We start from the raw sequence: 20,231 nt of genomic DNA on the forward strand, positions 1-20,231 counted from the left end.
CATACACTTCTAGCCAGGCTTTGCACTTATCATGTGAAGAGTGTAAGAAGCCAGCTGAGAAACTTTAGAGCCCAGGCTTCCACTACATACTCCCTTTGAGGGAAGCTCTGTAGTGACTTTACTTTCAAACTGTATTTAAAAAAAAAAAAAAAAAAAAAATCTTTATTTTATTAGTACACAACTATTCACATTTAAGTCAGAATAAAAATGTTCTGCTTTGTGGTGGTAATAAATATTCATGTGAGAAAAGTCTGCAAAGTGGTTTATTCTCACAAGGTAGTACTGGAAGAAGTCCTTCAGAGAAGTCAGTGAAATGACCTCGGTGCAGAGCTTCAGCGCGGCTCTCGCCAACATCATCTCTAGTGTGACTTTATTACGAGTCTTCTGTTGTGGGTACAGGGCTACACGAGGGCTGTGAACTGCCTCACCGTCCTCTCGCTTTCTCTTCTCAGTTCTTCAATGTGTGCGTCCAGACGCTCTAGAATATGGTGAGACCGTAGCTCCTCCTCCTCCAGAAACCTGGTAGCTATCGATCCCAGGGGAGAGACAGGCAGCGAGCACTGGGAGAGGGACAAATCGTGACATGTGTTAGGAAGCAGGGATGAGTGCTCTGACACTATTTGTAATATTTCCTGCCTAGCAACGCTAAAGGGGAAATGTTCCTCTGAAGAGATATTTTCATGTTAATGCCAAGAAAGAAAAAAAAAGGGTAAGTTCTGAAAACATTGCACCACAGGTCTCTTTCTTTCTGACCCAAGCAGTGTCCATGTAAAGTGTAAACAGGTACGGGAAAGTTTGTCACTAGACTGAGACTATCTCCACTCAGCCTTGAACGTCTGCCTGCCACTCAGAGGACAACACAGCCAATGCCTGCACTTCAAAACTCTGTCGCTCTCACTTTAAAGCACTGAAAATCTGCGGAAAACAAATCAGATGCCAGTGAAAAATCAATATTTTTCCCTTTCTTAAAGTTCCAGCCCACGGTCTTTGATCTGCAACTCTCAGATCTAGTAATGTTTCAGATCTCAGATTTTTGAAGGTAATACAGGAAATCTAGCATATGTAGTTGGCCCTCATTTATAGTTATGTTTTAGAAGTGACCCTGAATGCTGAGTTAGCACAAATCCCTATCTTTAGGGTAAATAAACACACACAGTATAGACATACACACAGCCTGGGAGAGTCTCTTCTCTCCGTTTGACAACACAGAAATGACTTTCCCCAGGCTACCAGCACACTCACTGGTGCTGGAATTAAGGTTCTTACACTACCTGCCATCATCACATGCACACTGCAACAGGAAAGCGGACTGAGCCCGCCCTGTGCGACCTCCATTAGGAATGTGTAAGTCAGCTCCCCCGCTTTGTGTGTGTCTACACATGGGCACAGCAGGACCGCAGTAAAGTCTAGCGGGCAGGCAACCAGGCCATTGCTGAATAATCAGCATCAACTATCCTGGCCCCGTAGAGTACTGGCCCAACTACTGAGTACTTCTGAAGGGAAAGCACATGGGTGCTCATACTACTCAGAAAATGTGACATCTATAAAATCCAGCGTGTCATCATCACAGGTCAGGGAAGATGTGCTGCCAAACTCAGGAAGAAAGTCAGTTTTCGGGGCATTGAGAGTTTTTTTGTTTTTGTTTTTAACTACATGGTAAAACAGACGTTTATTTTGAAAACTAAAGGGAAACCTTTCCATGGAACTGCTGGCACATTTTAAAAAATCAAGGTTACTGAACTTTCACAAGGATGTGATCACAGCTCACAACAGGCAATGAATGGCCCACCAAAGTGCTTCCCTACAAAGGGCAAAGAACACTGAAGCCTAGTGGTGGGGACAAGGGGTTAGCACAGCGTCAAAGACAGCTTCCACCACCAGGGCCATCACAGGTACCCAAATCACGCTCTGCACACCTCAGATGCACTGCCCTCTGCCCTCTGCCCTCTGCCCTCTGCCAGCAGCCCCTCCCCAACAGCCCCTCTTTTCCTTTCTCACTATCCATGCTTTGGGACTCCGCTGGCATCCAGAAACAGTCCTTGATTCAATTCCTACAACACAGAATCAGCCTTCTCTGGAAAAGGCAGTCAGGAAGGTGCAGGCTAATGTCAGTAACTACCTACACCCACAGTTCAGAACTTGAGTGTGAAGTCATGGTGGCTGAATGTGCCTTCACAAGTAAAACTGCATGGTAGGAATGCATGAGAAGCATAAAGGGTACTGTCTGGGACCCAGTAAGAACAAAACAAAACACCCTCTTCACCTTAAAATTAGAAACAAAAGTGACTGTTAGCATCAGAACGTTTCCATACCGCAGACACAAGCTCTTCTTGGTCATTCATACAGTCAGACAGGATGTCAGAGAAGTTGGCATCGTTTATATCTAGCACTGAAGGCAAAGAGTGAGCATGGCACAGAAAGTTGGAAGGCAGAGACACGGTGGAGCTGTCAGGGCTGGTGGGAGGACTTGGGGGGCTAGGGCCCCTGGCCATGGGGTCTACGCTATCCAGCGTTTGTTCTCGAGGCGAGTGGTGACCTGTTTTGTACTGCTCAGTCTGTATTCCATCATGTCTGTGCTGGCCATGGGTTGGCCTGGATAGCAGATTAGAAGACAAAATAAATGAAAATTTGTAGCAACTTTTCTTTCCAATAAATGCTGAAAGAATCACGCTCATTTGAACGTTAAATAAGAAGCTAAGCAGCGAGGCCCTATCACTTAGAAATGAACAGCCCACTTGGAGACAGGTGGTCCTCACTCATTCAAGCTCTGCTCTCCATGCTTCCAGCACACAAAGGCCAAACAAGCTGCCACTGTGATTCAGAGTGGGCAGGCAGGGCAGCCCCATGCCCAGAGTGGGGGAGGTGCCACCAAAGGCTTCTGGTAGGAAAACATACAAGCTACATAGAACAATGAACTGAAGCCATTAGGCTTCTCATTGAATGAATCTTTCTTATGGTAATAACCTAAAATTAATTGACCAAAAATACAATGGACACTTTTTATAAGAAGCCAAGTTTTACTTCTTACGGAACAGGTGGGATAGAGGTGGTGGAAGGCAGCCTGAAAAGGCTCAAGGGAACAAGGTGGTGTTTACACCTACATCCAGGGGGCACAGAACAAAGGTTGTAACCACCTGAACCGCTTGTGCACACTGCAGTCAGAATGAAACCCAGAGCCTGTGATGACTGCACTTCCCAAAGCACAGGAAATCACACTGCAGCACACACATTTCAAAGAGACTTTTAAGAAACTTTACTTAAACTCTGTGTTCTTGAACTCGGCTGCTCTGCTGCGTGCTGGTTTAAAGATCCTGCCATCTTTTTTTTTACACATGTGAGTAGCATGCTCCAGCTGAGATTTGGTGTCCATCAGATCTTTCTGGAGTTGTTGATTTTCAGACACTAATTTATTTAATGCCTCAATGTAATTCTCCTGAAGGTCTGCTAGTGAAATCTCTTTTGCCTGATAAAAAAAGAATACTAAAATCACTCATGAGTTTGAGGGTACTTAGGATCAATCTACAATGGTGCTGGCTGAAATAGTTTCTTTTTTAGTTTTAACTAATATGTGGCTTCACTTAGAGAAATTAAGATTTGTCTTTAGCCGTGTTAAGATGAACACAGAGAAATCATCAGTCTGACTAGCAGGAAGGGAGTGAAATGGCTTCCTCCTGTACAGACAGCCAAGAGATGGAAACAGGAGAGGAAAACTTCAGGAATCAGAGACAGGGAAAATCAAGAACATAACAGCCATGGCTCTTAAAGGAGAACGAGGGACTCCCTTCCCACCCTACCCCCACTCATACACAGAATACCTGTGGAAGGAAATCAAAAGAACTAATTCAAAGAAAGTAATTTAAACACAAGGCTCTAAAAAGAATTCTGGACAAAAGGGAGCTTTTAAATAAATACCCTCTCATCTTAAGCACTTTTGGCACCTAGTTGTACATAAAGTTAGACGACATAAAATTAGGACTCAAGTATATGGCAGGAATTACTACCATGATCTAGTCTTAGCTCAGGATAACATACTATTTCTTGATAATACAGGTCTACTTTTTTGTTATCTATTTTAAACAGCATTCTACAAAATTACGGTGATCTTTACAGTTTAACATTTCATTTTCTGTAAAGAAAAACTATGAAAGCAAGCTGATCAATAGTGTTCAGATAAACATAATTTACCTGTCAAGCCACAAATGTGTAAATACACCTGTAAATTAGGAATTGTAAGATCTTTCAGTAGCTGCCCATGTCTGACAACATCTCAGTTGTATTTGCAGGACACGGGGCTACAATGTCAACTAATACTCATCTTTAAAGTGTCCAATATTCATCAGAGCTACTGCTTTCATTAACATAATTAGATTAATTTGAAAAAGTAAATTCACCTTCCTAGGTGGTAGCATGCAAAAAGCACTTCCTAATAATTAGGTTTTGATAATCTGTACAAGATATCCACACTGTATGTAACTCTGAAACCACAGAAAGCTAAAACTGACAGGATTTTTACCACTTTGATGTCAAAAAAAAAAAAAAAAAAAAAAATCATTAAACTAGAGTTTCTCAACTGGTGGGCTGTGACCCCCCTTTGGCAAACCTGTATGTCCAAAAAATTTTATCTTAATGATTCATAACAGTAGTAAAATTATAGTTATGAAGTAGCAATGAAAATATTTATGGTTGGTGGTCACCACAACATAAGGAATTGTATTAAAGGGTCAAAGCATTAGGAAGGTTGAGAACCAGTGCACATACCTAAAAAACAAAAAAGAAAACAAAAAAAAAAAAAACTTATCTTTGCACGATCAAAAACTTATCTTTGCACGATCTTTCTGAAATTACCAAGACTTATTGGTTTATTAACAACTACTCCAGGTCCATGAATGGTAAGGTAGCATGATGACAACTGGGTAGCAGACATGTACTTAGCAGGGTAAAGAAGGGTCAGTGTTCCCACTAGGATTCAGAAGTTCAGCTGCACAGAACTCTGGACGGAGTCTGGCTGTGACATTGTGAAAACTCTCAATTCTGAATGTGAACAAGGAATCACTGTATCACGTAAGGGTTTATAATGTTTATAATGTTCTGTAGTATAAATCAGATTAGTTCATGAATTATCACTTACTCAGTGTTGGCTTTATCAGGGCAGACAAAGTCACTTGTTGTCCATACTCCCACTCAGTTACCTACCCACTCATCCATTAACCAATCATCCACTAATCCATCCATTTATCGTCCATCCATCCAGTCAGTAAGCCAACTAGCTGATTAGCCAATTGGCTTCCCAACCCCTGCCTCCACCCATCTTCTACCTCCTTTATAAAATGTTTAGGTAAAGAATTGAGATGATGGTTCAGTTGGTAAAGTACTTGGCATGCGAGAGGACCAGAGCTCAGATCTATAACATCATGTACATGCTAGCTGAGTGGACACGGTGGACTGCCTATAATCCTGATACTTGGAAAGAGGAGGGGGGGATCTCTGGAGCAAAGTGGCTAGCCAATCAGCCAAGTCAGTGAGTTCAGGGTTCAAATGAGAGACCCTGCCTCAGTACTTAAGGTGGAGAATGATAGAGGATGACACTATTACCAACTTCTAGCTTCCATACATGCACACACATACACACATGTGCTCACACACACAAAAATAAAAGCAAGCATGTTTTAAATGTTTGGCTATTGTCTCCTCTTCTATTTTTCCCCCATCCACATGGGTTTGTGCTTTAAAAAAACAACTTTCATTATACTATCAAAGAGATGTGGAGTGGGGGCAAAGCTAAATGAATATTTCCATCTGCTGTATTAAATGACAGCATATTTCATTTTAGTAACCAGTTTATTTTACAATACTGCTGTGCCCACTTCTAAACATTTACTCCTACAAGATGGATTCTTGGGAATGCAAATGCTGAGGACACTGAAGAACATGACTATTAATTTCACTGATGTAAGTACCCAGGTGTACTTGGGGCTGTATGTATTTACAAGTCCGTGTCCTGAAGGTCGTATCAATATGCATGGCAGAGCCAGTTCTCTAAATACTGCCAACAGAGGCCATATATTAGATTTTTAAAGCATTATCAAGCTCATTAGCAGGAGAAATTTGATTTTTAAAAATTTTGGTTATTAGGGAAGTTGAACATTTCTATGAAATATTTACTCTACTGCATCTCTTCCCTATTACTCTTGTAGGACATTCTCATTTGCGGATACTTTATGTCAGCCTGTGTCTTAGATTACTTCTCCTTGTCTCTTCGCTTGTGTTCTCCTTCTTTTGTAGTGTGAGGGATATCAAATCCAGAGCCCCATGCTAGGCAACTGCTCTCCTTCTAAGCTCACTCCCAGCCCTTTTGTTGTTATTTTTATTCTGAGACAGGGTCTTGCCCAGGTTGGCCTTGAACTCTCAGTCCTCCTGCCTCAGCCTCCTGAGTAGCTGGGATTATAAACGTGAACCGCCATACCTGGCTTCTATTATTAACCTAATTAATGGAGTCTTTTGCCATGCAGAAATTTTACATTTTTACGTTGTAAAATCCTTTATGGCTTCATGATGCTTAGAGAATCTTACCCATCTGCAAGATTACAAAACAACGGTTCCCCATTTTTCTAGTTAAAATTCAATGTTCTAGCCTTTTGCACCTTCTCCCATCTAAGCCTCCATGACTGTGAAATTGTAACTACTTGGGAGCAAACAGGGAGGCTTGTGTGACTATGCGTCTTTTTGGAGGCAGAAAACTCCCTGGAAGTTCAGGAAAAAAAGAATTCAATCTTCAGACATTTGATCTACATCAAAAAAAAAAAAAAAAAAAAGATGGGTCAGAATAGATGTGTCATTTTATAAATCATAAGAATTTAATAATAAAATGCTCAAAGAACATTACCCTGCCTGTAAACCAATCTTGTTCTCTCTGATTTCACAGTAGCTTATATATATTTCTCATGGTCTCTACTAAATTACTGTAATGACTTTAGAGTCAAGAATTTGATTATTCATCCTGTGTTCAATCTAGCACTTACTACTCTAGATTTCTTGACTAAATGCAACAAAAACTGAATTATTTCAGCAATGACAAACTTTGTAATAAAAAGACACTGTGGGCACAAGAACACAGTACAGCACTGGCATCCATTTCATGCTTACTGGCAGCACTGTGTTGAACCCTTGGCAGACACTCCACTTGCTGAGAACCCAGACTATACGTGCATCTGATCACACACAACAGTAGACTGTCCCACTGCTGCTGCAGTAGGACATCTGCATCTCATTTGAGACTGTGCCTACCAAGGGACTGTGCCGCTAGTTTAAGTCTACCTCCACCTAACGTCAACAGGAACAAAGCAACTTTCAAAGGCCTCACAAGTACAAAAGCTGAAGTGTCTACGTGTGTACCTCATGCAAGCCCAGTTCCAGCTTCATCACTGTTTCGGAAAGACGGCGATTTTCTAACTTGAGTGATTCCAGCTGACTCAGAATCTCCTGAAAAAGGAAAATCAAGGCACAAAAACTCCATAAATCAAATATATCTTACAAAGCTTTTCCACAGATAATTTTCACTAGTCTAGCTACTCTAGTCTACATCCTCCATTCATAGATACACTTTTAAAAAGTGTGTACATACAGCTCTGTGTGTAGTGCGTGCATATGAGAGCACAGGTGTGCCTGCCACACATGTATGCAGAGAACCAGAGCCACTGAATTCTCAGAATCTGCCTGTCTCTGCGCACCTCGCCCTACCCCTGCCCCTGCAATACTCGGGTAACAGAACAGAGCATGCAGCCAAGCTTGGCTTTTTATGTAGGTTTCTGGGAATCTGAACACTGAGCCATCTCCCAGGCCCCACACATCCTTTTTAAAAGAATGTGTCAAAGGTGTTAGCAGGTAAACTGGCATGCATGTGACTAAATGTCACTCTCAAGGATGAGTGGAACTGGGGCAGCAGAGTTTGGTCACAGGCAGACCCCTAGCCACACCCTGCCTCTGCAGCTCATCTTTCCTCTTCCAGCCCCACAGGAAACTCACTTTCACACACTGCTCGTTCAGTTTCAGCCCTCGTCCTGCTGAGCTTCGCTGCTTGACCACCTTATGAGCAGACTCCTGCCTTCTCGGCCCTTCTTCCTCAGCAGACAGAACTTCCTCACTGCTCCTTCTTCAGACGCTCCAGCCTACTACCTTTTTACCCAAATTGAGAACTGCCCTAGGTCTGATTCAAGTCACTCTTGTGCACACTCTATTGTCTTTTCATGACAGCCACTATGTCTGGGGAAGGGGATTTCAAATGTCAACTTCCTGCAAGGACTTCCAAAGCTAAATGGCTAACCCTTGGATTCCTGGCTTTCTGTGGAGCTGGCTAACCAGTTTATCTATATAAAAGTCCAGGCTTTCTCTGAAATCAAATGTGCCACACCAATGTCCCTCCACTAGCTTCCCTATCGTGCACATCTCTCACAGACATGCATGATTCTCCCCAACACTTCGACTATTTTCCATCTTAATATAGAGCACTACTTGGTTGCCCAAACTACTTCCTCGGTAACAGCTTCTTTCCCTGTCTGATCTGCTAGCCTATCAATCACAAAGCCTAGCCAGCTGTACCACCCAAGAGTCCCTAGAACCCTTCCACTTCCCTCCACAGCCCTTGCTCACTGCTCAGGCCACATGTTCTCATACCTGCTCCACACACTTTCTTCCACCCTTACTCATTCTCCACTTGCAGCAGTAGAGATCTTTAATCTACACTGGGAACTCCCTGGCTGTGCCCAGCACCTTGCCCACACAGCACTGGGGTGGCCATTTTCCTCATCTGTATCCATCAGACCTTCCCACTCACCCTCACTACACTGCTGGCTGACCAGCCCCAAACAGGTGTCAACTAAACATTCACTGAAGTAAATGTGGAAGATGTTCCTTGAATAAATTCATTCTTAGAAAAAGACAAGTGAACATCGAGCAGAGAGCTCGGGTGGCCTTTACCTTATGCTCCACTGCCTTTTCTTCGGCCTTCTGCATCTCTGCCTTCAGCTGCTTCTCCATGTCTGAGGAAGAACACTTGGCAGAAGCAATAGTGATATCTCGCTGGTGTAACTCCCGAGTGAGCTGGGAGATTTCCATCTTCATTCCTTCCAGTGCAGAGCTGTAGGTCTGATCAGCCTGCAGAATCTGTTCTTTCAACTACAGAGAAACACAAAAATACCAAAAGTTCAGAGCAAGTACTTAGAATTCAAGCATGTGGTGGTACACAGTGTTAATTCTAGTGCTCAGGAGGCAGAGCCAGAGGCAGAAGACCCCAAGATTGAGACCAGTCTGCTCTGGCCAGTGATTTCAAGGCCACATTGAACTTCATAGGAAGACCCTGTCTCAGAAAACAAGGTCTGGGGATGTAGCTCACTGGTATAGCATTTGCCTAGCATATACAAGGAAGGCCCTAGAAGAAAGACAGGTTCAAGGCTCCCAGGTAAAGGGGTGTTGTTTTCTTCAGTGGTGTGGTCACTGGTAAATTGCTCCAGTAAATAACCCCCTGACAATGTTCATGTAAGCAACCCTAATTAAACTCAGTAGGCCTAAAAGAAAAACCAAGGGAGAGTAGCAGAGAAACTAGATGGGAAGGTGAGGTCAGCAGCAGGAGGTAGAAGAGGGTGATGGGGGAATATGATAGCAATACATAGCACATATACATGAAACTGACAAACTGATGTTTAAAATGGACACAATTGAACAAAGAAAATACATAAAACATTAATAAAATAGATAATGCTTATCTTACCTCAAGACATGAAATTTTTCCTATATTACATAGACGGAAAATTAGCAATTTACCAACTTGTGTAATTATTCTGAAAGTCTGGTGGTTAAACTTAAAATCATGTATTAAGTTTCAGAAGAGCATGAGTTACTCAAACACTGAGGGTCAATGTCGAAGTCTATGCCCAATTTAATGTAGAGGACCCTAAGACTTTCATTCTCTCCACAGCTACAAATTAAAATTGTTTGCTTTGTTTTTTGTTTGTTTATCTGGTTTTCACAGAAGAGACATAACAGAAAGGTAACAGGAAGAAAAGAGCAAGAGCCTTTGGTGATATGGCTCAGGCTACAATGTTCCTAGAGCAGGAGCAGGAGGGCCTCGTCTAGATTCCTAGCATCCACATAAAATACACCTCAGAAGTTGTATATATCTGCAACCCTAGCATGGAGAAAGTGGACACAGGTCACCTTGGAATCACTGGCCAGATAGGCTAGTCAACCAATGAGTACTGAGTTCAGCAAGAGCCGCTGACAAAACCTGTCTCAAAGATGGGGTGAAGGTGCAGGAAGAGACAGCAATAGGCAGACACCCAACATCTACTTCTGGGCTCTACACACACATATGAACATATGCATGTACACACACATGTGTACACACACACACACACACACACACACACACACACACACACACACACTGACTGGAACTAGGAACAATCTCAAGAAGTAATGAAAAACATAAATTACCTCTAATGTAAATACTTAGAATTCAAAGGCCAGAGGATCATGAGTTTGAGGCCAACCTGAGCTACATAAGCCTCTAAATAAGCAAGTAAATAAATACCAACAAAGAGGGAAGCCAGAGCCCTTTATTAATTTACTTTGGTATTTTGAGACAGTCTTGTATAACCCATGCTGGCTTTGATTTCCTGTGTCTTTACTTCCCAAGGGCTAAGATTACAGTGCACTAGCACACCTGGGGACAGGACCCTTTAATAAAAAAAACTCCCTGAATAACTCAACAGCCAATGAGGACACTAACTACATCATCACAAAGAGAAAATACATATTTATCTTTAGCCAATGAGAAAATATAAAATGGCAGGTCACATGATATCTTTTTATAAGTAACAGTATAATTGTTTGGAAATCATCATAATGTTTAAAGTTTTAGAGTTCGAAGTGAACAGATTTCAATCATATTTTTAATTTACTGTTTCTTCCACAATTTCATATATATTCTCAATGTACTTTGATCATCTCCCCATATCCTCTTACCCCTTCCTTCTCCCACTAAACCGCTTCTTCCTAGCCAGACTTCCCCAGGTGCTTGCCCACTCCTGAGCATCAGTTTTCCTGAAGAGACTTCCCTCACTGACCGTCTCCCAACTCAGCCCTCACTCCACAAATACACGGGATTTTGTGACCCACCCAAGCACCCAGGGTTTCACCTTCTTAATCTCAGTCCTGTACTCATTGTTATGCCCCTCCATTCTCTTCAGTTCTTCATATTTTTCCATTAGTTCTTGGCTCAGCTGTTTACATGTCGTACTCACAGATTCCAAACTGTATGGCAGAAATACAACCACAAATAAATACACAAAATTCCTGAAATCCATAAGATGGATTATCTAAATGTACCTTCTTGATGCCCAAGATACATCTTCCTGATACCGTAAACTTCATAGCTTCGTTAAAAGTCACTTCCAATTCCCCATCCCCAGGTGCAGCAAATCCATCGCAAACCTTTCTGTAGCTTTGACTTCAATGTTTCCCTCTATTCCTTCCCCTTGACTTAAACTTAACTGGTTACAGAATTATAAAGATACCAGCAACTTTACTAACAGTTTTACTATAGCTCTATGATTGTTCTCCAACTGTATGAGAGAGGGAAAGCCACCAACACCTGTCATGACAGGTGCAAACTTTGTCCAGACTACACAAAACCTTCAAGAACAGCCTTTAGAGTCCTGACTCATTACTCTCTTCAAGAGCCAGTCCTGAGACACAAGAGCCATGGAGGCAACATGCCTCTCACCCCACTGCTCTTCTCTGACAAGATCTTTTTGCTCCTACATGCTAAGCTTTGCTGTCTGCCATGGGCCATCCGCTGCCTCCTTGTGTCTATACACACCATCCTTTCACCACAGAGCACCTCCCTCCCCCACCCCGTGGTGGCCAGTACCTTCCTTCCCATGAACTAGATCAGATCCACCTGATTACAGTCACCCCAGTCCTCATTCCCATAATCACTTTATGTAATTCAAGTTCAATTTTGATAACTTGAAGGTAAATTTTTCTAGAATTCTACTTTAAATGTGCTAATTGAAATTCCTCAAGTCCTTTAACATGAATACTTTATCTTTGACACTAAAATTTCTATGATTAACATATTTCACTTCTTACTCCTGCCAAACTTAGCCATTACCCTTAGTCCTCCAGCACATGCTTCTAGACTGTTCCACAAATGCTTAGTACTATATTGTTTCATAAACAAAGCCAACTTGCCAGATAACTTATTCAAAAATATCATCTTTGTAGTACCACAGCACAAAAACAATCCCCCTTCCCTATTTTAGGTGCTATTTCTACAACTAAACACCACAAATTATTTAAAACAGTTCTTTTGTCCTCTTGGTTTTTCAAAGAAAAAATTTAAGTCATTATTACTGAATTAATATTAATTATTAATCCTAATTTTATTTCCAGAAATTATAGACTTTTCTATGATTTTAGTATTTGGTATATGATTACCATGTGCTAAACACTAAGGGTAACAGAGAAGTATAATGAGAGACCACATCTCCTTTGCACCCATGGAAAAGCAGGCCTGAGAGGCAAAAGTGTTCAGTGTAGAGCTGGAAGTCAACCCAGAAGAATGGCTTCTGCAACTGACAAGGAGGCAGTGACAGTTATCAGGAAGGCAATGAGGGGAAAAAAAAAAAAACTATGACAAAAACACACAATTTTATCCATTATCAAAACACTAATAATAAGCTTTATTTAGCTCAGTGTGATAGGTGGCACATGCCTTTAATCCCAGTACTCAAGAGGCAGAGGCAGGTGGATCTCTAAGTTCTAGGCCAACCTGGTTTACAGAGTGAGTTTCAGGACAGCCAGGACTAAACAGAAAAACTTGTTTCAAAAGTCATAATAATAATAATATGTAGTAGTAATAGTAAGCTTTATTTGACTCAGTCTAAAGCATACACATACACCTCAATAGTGATCATGAGTGTCTCACATACTCCAAAAGGAGTAAAGCAGAGGGTGTGTAAGAACAAAGCACACTTAATACTAGTGCTTTCAAGAAACAGCAAAGTAAAAACAAAAGGATGGAATGTATAAAGGCAACCTAGAAATGTAAAGTGGCATTTCTTCTTGTTCTCTGTTTGCCTAATGGCTAACAATTTACGTAAATATTTCACCTACCCTTTGCACACACAAAAAATTAGTATAAAATTAATTATGATAAATGAGTTTAAAACAAAATATCAAACTCTTACCAGTAAAAAAAAAACCTTCACAAATATGACAAACTAAACGTTTATAACTATGGCAAAAATAAGCATCACCTGCTATACTATGCCATGCTACACTACACTATGCCATGCTGTGCTACACTGTGCCATGCTATGCTACACTATGCCATGCTGTACTACACTATGCCATGCCATGCTACACTACACTATGCTATGCTATGCTACACTATGCCATGTTACGCTACACTATGCTATGCTGTGCTATACTGTGCCATGCTATGCTACACTATGCTATGCTGTGCTACACTATGCCATGCTGTGCTACACTATGCTATGCTATGCTACACTATGCTATGCTATGCTACACTATGCCATGTTACGCTACACTATGCTATGCTGTGCTATACTGTGCCATGCTATGCTACACTATGCTGTGCTACACTATGCCATGCTGTGCTACACTATGCCATGCTGTGCTATGCTACACTGTGCTATATATAACAAATAAATAATACAGTACATGATACCACTAGCCAGCATTCAATGCACAGCCAAGAAAGTCTAAATCATACCGTAGCAGAGAAAGAAGAAATAACACATGCCCACTGTGTCCTCTCCAAGAACAGTTTCAGTGAGGCAGTGGAGAGAAAAGCTGAACTGAAGTGGGTCCAAAAAGGTAAAGGGTAAAGTGGGGACAGTCAGAATACACAAATCTTGAAAAATTTTATTTTGAAAAGCAGAGAAAGAGGAGATTTTTTTTTAATGTAGATAAACGGTTAAAGCGGGTTTAACTGTTTTAAAAATGGAAGAGATCACAGAATACTTTTTGTCTGTATAAATCATTCTGAAGAAAGAGCCCAGAGCAATGATTTGAGCAATGATCTCAGACATCTCAGCAGACCACTGGCCCTCCTCTGTGTTTTCAATGAATTAGGAAGTGAAGCCATTGCCAATGCTAGGGGAAAACCAACTTTATTTTCCACTACTGTATTATTTTACTGAGTCAACATAAAGATCAAAGTTCATCTTAACAACTTGAAGTTTTCAATGTGTAGCTAATTATCTACCTGCCTTCAAGACGAGTCACCTCTGCCTGCAGGAGTTCCTCACTGGTGTGGCTGAAGTCCAACTGTGACAGCACATTATCTAAGACTCCCTGCCCTGGAGAGGGGTAATTCCTTTCCACCTGACAATCGTCCAGCGGCCTGAGGAGGGAAGAAGAAGAGATCAGGCCCCTTATTCTGGCAACAAAAACAATGCAAGGCCAGCACGCTGTCCCAAATGCTCTAGTAATTAAGCTCCTTAGACGCTCTTAGTTTGTGGTCTGCTTTGTGAAAAAAAAAAAAAAAAGAAAAGAAAAAGAAATCTATACCAGGAGAACAATCCAGGGTCAGCAGCAATTTAATCTTTACTAGAATTTGGCATATTTTTCAAGAGGGAAAGCCACATAAAATAGCAAAACCACTTTGCTGAAACGATTCCTAACTGAAAAATTACAAGATGGTCAGGCAAGATGTCTGACTTAAACACAAGTCACTCTATTATTTTTTACTATAAACCTGCCCCAACAATAACATATATATAAAAATAAACCCAGGGCTGGGGACGTATAGTTTAGCTGGTAGAGTACTCCTATGGCATCCATGAAGCCCGCAGACTGGGTTGGTCACACACATTGGTAACCCCAGCACTTGAGAAGTAAAGGCAGGAGGACCCTCAACATAGTAATTCTGAAGGTAGCCTGGGATACATGAGATCCCATTTCAAAACATAACAACAACAACAACAACAACAACAACAATAATAATATAAAAAAATCAGTTCTCAAAAAGGCTAGCTCAGTGGCAGGCTGTTACTGATGACAAGCAGCTACTCCTCACCAGGCCCTGGCCTCCTAAGGCATGGAGGTTCACCAGACTCAACAAGGAGAGAATAGGAGTTCCCAATTTTATGATCCTCAGAATCTTGGAGATGCAAATGAAAAGGAGACAAAGCCACCCATACAAATTTTATGACCATAAGAATCTAACTCATAAATTAAAACCAAGTCAGACAAGATGATCAAACACAAAAATGTAAATATTCAATATTAAAATCAGCCCTCAATGCCAAACCTTTAAATGGACCAACAGAATAATATTTAAGATTCAAACAGACCTCATGCTTTCTACTGAGTGATGAGTGTCAACTGCCTTTAATTTTGTTTGCAGTTTCTCCTTATGTATTTTTGCCTCAAGGATGAAGTTTTCTTGAGATTGAAGACTTGCCTTCAACTCTTTCTGTTCTTCCTGCAGAGCCTGCAAAACACTCAAGAAAAAAGTCAGATATTATTACAACTTTCCTTCAGCTCTCTCTTTTTCCTGCAGAGCCTGCAAAAAAAAATACTCAAAAAAAAAAAAAAAAAAAGTCAGATAACATTACAGCATTTCTATTTCATGAGAAAGCAACCAGGGAGGCTGGCTGTAAGTTTTATGACAAGGACAGTATTGATACAGCTATCAGCAGCTGAGCCATCAGCCTCAGCTCGAGGAGGAAGCTCAGCATCCTGGGACACAGTTCTAGGTCAATCAGTCTCAAAAGACTTACATATACACATTCTCTAACCTAGGCATTATAACACACACCTCTAATAATTTTTCAGACTCTCTCAGTTTCTCCTCCTTTTGCCGCTGCTCCTGCAGGATAGTCATATTGGTCCCCATCAGGTCGTTGACCCTCATATTAAGGCGCTCTATCTCCAGCTCGTTGGAACAGATGGTATCCTTAGCCCGCTCCAGCTTACTGCTCAGGTGCTGAATTTCAGACTGGCTGGACAGTTCTACAGACTCTAATTTCTGTTTCCTGTTGGTAAGCTGAGCCTAGAAAAATATTAATTGTTTATTAGTAGGAATTATTATTATTAGGAAATAGGAAAAAGAGAAATGATAAAAGATTAATCAATAATTGTACTCACTAAGGAAAAAAAACCCATAAGAAGGACTGGTTCTATCAGCAGTTTTGGGACACTTTCTAGCTGACAGATTTAACCACATACAGCACATCTGAAATTAGTTCCTTTCAGTGGCATTATCCATCAAAGTCTACTCAAATAAAACCATTTCAGCAACTGTGTCACGGGCCTGTGGTGTGCAGTGCCTAACCTTACAGCTCTGTATGCTAGCTGGAGTACTTTGCCTTCCCAAAGTCTTGTTTTCTCAAGTTTTAATTCAGTATCCAGAGTGGTTTTTCATCTATACATTCAAAATGGACATAAATCATTTGTAAAGGTAAACTTCTCCTATTTTAAACATCTGTTAAGGAAAATACATACAATTTTATTTTAGAAATTCCAACAGAAGTATCTTTGTGGAATCCATCTGCTACAGATTTAAAGATTCTACTGAATATAGTACCGGACCAAACTCTTGTACTTTACACTATGGTGACACAATGTAGCTGCTGAAAGAGAGCGGGGGAGAGAGGCAAAGACACAAACAATGTCTGTGTAAATGAGAGCTCATGGCTTTAGTGTAAGGCAACTGTTTTGTCTTTTGACCAGATCCCTAGAATGGTGTGTGTGACAGAAAAGTCAGCCCAGGTTGACTGCTAACTGCTATGCATGCAACTGTCGCCACTCTTTCAAACACAACCTAACCTTCTTCTTTCCAAGAAGAAATCTTACCCAGAACCCTCTGAAGACTAAGTAAATGCAGAAATTGGTTGAGGGTAGGAAGGAAAAAAGGCTGTGGTTCTTAGCTGAGCCTCAGCTCAACCCAGCCCTACCTATCCACAAGCCTGGAGTTCACAGACCCAGATGCAAACCTCTGTCCAAATGAGAACTCTGGAGGACAGACAAAACAGGAAAACTCAACACTGTGATCACTATGTAACACTGTGATCATTATATAACATACTATAATCACTATGTTACACTGTGATCCCCATGTAACACTGTGATTGTTATGTAACACTGTGATCACTATGTAACACTGTGATCACTATGTAACACTGTGATCATTATAATAACAAACTATAATCACTATGTTACACTGTGATCCCCATGTAACACTGTGATCACTATATGACACACTGTGATCACTATCTAACACTGTGATCCGAAAGCAAATTCTGTACTGGAGCTTTAGCTGTGTAAGTAACCATGTAACCAGTTAGTCTAGATTTGTTACTTTAAAATTAGCTTCTCAGTTTTGAAAATTAAGTCTTCTTTTATAGATCTACTATTTGACTCACGCAAAAAGACTGTTTTCATTAACTAGAAATGATACCCCAGGCTGTACTGTGCACCACAGCAGTAAGGGCCACATGTGGAGACTGAGCACTGAGCTGTGGCTATTCTAATTTGAGAAATGCTCTAAATGTAAAATAAACAGGGGATGCCAACGACTTAGTTTAAAACAAGAATGTAAATTTTGAACTGATGATATTTTGACACACTGGGTTAAATGAAATATATTAATTTCTTTTTACCTTTTAATCTAACTACAAAAAAAGGTAAATTGTGCAACTCACATTATACTCCTACAGTGGCACTAACTTCAAGAACACCTCTTCCAATACTAAGTAAGTCAGGAAATCACAGAAACAACTCCTAAAATTACCATTACTTCTCCTAAACAGCTGGCTTTAGAAGCATTTAAAGGTAATATATTAGAAATCTTTTCATGTATAAACTACTTCAAGAAACCAGAAATTTTCTTTATTCACTAAATAAGCATTCAGCATTCTTTTACTGAATTAAGGGTGGAGTCATCACAATAGGCAAACACAGGGAAAGTAAGGAAACCATTAATCCCATAAGAGCCAGGTGGATCTCTGTTGGAGATCCAGCCTGGGGTACAGAGTGAATTCCAGAAAAGGCGCCAAAGCTACACAGAGAAACCCTGTCTCGAGAAATTAAAAAAAAAAAAAAAAAAAAAAAAGATAAAAATTAAAAATAAAAAGGCCATTCACATTAGGGAGACAGGAGGCACCTCAAGGCCAAGTGCACTGGGCCGTAGACACAGAAGGGTCCGAGAGGTGCACACTGAGCTCAGAGCTCTGTGGGCTCTTCAGGCTGCCTCCTGGGATGCATGGACACATCTGGAGGTGACCCTGATGGGGAGACAGGTCAGGGGCTGGGTGCTGCAATGATGAGACCTTTACACTAGTATTCCCTGGAAAATCAAAGCCCTTGCTGCTTCTAACCATGTTGTTCTTAAGCAATCTCCCCCTCTGTAATGATGGTTTCCTTGAAGCTCCAAAACTACATTTTTTTTTTAAAAAAAAAAAAGGGAAAAAAAAAGGACAGAGAAAGGATGTTCTCATTTTTCTAAAATGAGCATGGAGTATATAATGTTAATAGCTGAGTAGAAGAATTCAAGCAAATATTTGACTCAAAGAGCATGAAGTTATTTTTGAATCTCATTTTTAGATGTTAAAAATACTTAAGAATCTTTTCTCATAAGATTTGCCCCAACTCCCTGATTTTCTGCTTTCCTACATATCAACTAAATGCAACGAGTCAAGCTCAACTGGACTCTACTTCAAATGCCAACTGTGAAAGGCTGACTTTTAGACACCTGGAGAAAACTGCACAGACTGAATATTAAATTGCTGTTATTTAGTCCTGTTAACGTCATCCTGTCATATTGTAGGGATTTTAAGTCCTTACCTGTTCTGAAATGAGATGATCTCATTTGCTTTGTAACTTTTTTTTCCCCTTTGGTTTTTTTGAGACAGGGCTTTTCTGTGTAGCCCTGGCTGTCCTGGAACTCTCTCCGTAGACCAAGCTGGCTTGCTCAAACTCACATAGATCCACCTGCCTCTGCCTCCCAGTACTAGAACTAAAGGGTGTGTGCCACCACACCCAGCCTTCTCTGTAACATTTTAATAACCAAAAATAAAGAGTAAAAGTATACCCCAGTTTTAGTTTTCCAAGATGGAAAGAATCGGGCTGAAGAGGTGGCTCACTGGATAAGAGCATGGGTTATTCTTCCAGAGGTCCTGGATTCAGTTCCTAGCACCCACACGGTAGCTCACAATGATCTGTTCCAAGGAATACAACACCCTGCCCTGGCTCTGGGGCACTGCACAACAGTGGTGCATCTACATTAAGGCAAAACACCCATATACACATAAGTAAAAGGAAGTAAATCAATGTTTAATGCCATGTCTCTCTTGAAAACAAAGAAAGAGGGAAAAGTTCCAAAGAACAACTGCACAAAAATGTACACATGTTGTTAACACAAATGAACTGCACACAGAAAGCCAGTTTAGATGCCCTGGGGTTTAGCTCGCTGGTACAATGCTTGCCTAGCATGAGTAAGGCCATGGGTTCAATATTACAATGAAAAGAAATTTAGGTACAATTTCTGTAATACATTTCTAATGCTCATTCATACACAAGATTGTCAAGATGATGACAACTATTAACACTAGGTAATGGGCACACAGAGGTTTAATTAAATGTTTAGTAAAGATAATCATATAGCATTGACTGATACAAGCTGAGTCACAGGAAGCTTTAATTCTTGCTTAGTTTGCCAAAGGATAAAGAGAACTAGATTTATAAGTAATACTTTTAACTAAATCAGATAACTTTCTTTTAAACAAAACTATGAAAAGAATTATTCAAACACCCTTAGTGGGCACAACAGATGTCAGCTCTTTAAAGGTGTCTTATTGTAGCTTCTGTCAAGTAAATGGTAAATAAAAACTCTATTTTTACTAACAATGAAGTCTGAATTACATAGAATTAATCACAATAGTAATTTGATAGCAGTGGCTTAAAGACAATGTAATCAATAAACAACATGAATAAAATGAGGACTAAAAATAAAAACTCAATTTGTTCTTTCCCTGCCTAATGGCTGTAATTCAAATACAGCAGTGTATCATCATAGTCTTTAAGAACACAGAGCTTCTCAATCAGGTTAAATCCTCACCCTTATCCCACCCCCTCGCCCAAAGAGGACTTCATTGTCCCATTTTGGCTAGTAGCTTCTTGACAATACAGTCTTTATTCTGTAG

General features: G+C 40.6%; 1 protein-coding gene across 9 annotated transcripts in view; it reads right to left on the reverse strand.

The window, feature by feature from the left end:
• Positions 1-244: 244 nt before the first annotated feature.
• The window catches only part of Cep63 (centrosomal protein 63), a 44,862-nt gene continuing 24,875 nt past the window's right edge, over positions 245-20,231 (reverse strand). For 6 of the 9 annotated variants that reach the window (XM_036192772.1, XM_036192769.1, XM_036192767.1 and 3 more), the window contains 9 exons: positions 15,848-16,081; positions 15,381-15,520; positions 14,291-14,428; positions 11,193-11,307; positions 8,974-9,171; positions 7,393-7,479; positions 3,258-3,463; positions 2,313-2,592; positions 245-560 (listed from right to left, as the gene is read on the reverse strand). In XM_036192772.1, the coding sequence (XP_036048665.1) occupies positions 402-560; positions 2,313-2,592; positions 3,258-3,463; positions 7,393-7,479; positions 8,974-9,171; positions 11,193-11,307; positions 14,291-14,428; positions 15,381-15,520; positions 15,848-16,081 (1,557 nt within the window). In that variant the 3' untranslated portion in view covers positions 245-401. Of the gene's footprint in view, positions 561-2,312; positions 2,593-3,257; positions 3,464-6,398; positions 6,786-7,392; positions 7,480-8,973; positions 9,172-11,192; positions 11,308-14,290; positions 14,429-15,380; positions 15,521-15,847; positions 16,082-20,231 lie in introns of those variants that run through there. The other 3 variants (XM_036192773.1, XM_036192775.1, XM_036192774.1) reach the window with 3 other exon arrangements.

Source organism: Onychomys torridus, chromosome 7 (genome assembly GCF_903995425.1).
Source record: "Onychomys torridus chromosome 7, mOncTor1.1, whole genome shotgun sequence".
In the NCBI taxonomy this organism is placed as follows: Eukaryota; Metazoa; Chordata; class Mammalia; order Rodentia; family Cricetidae; genus Onychomys; species Onychomys torridus.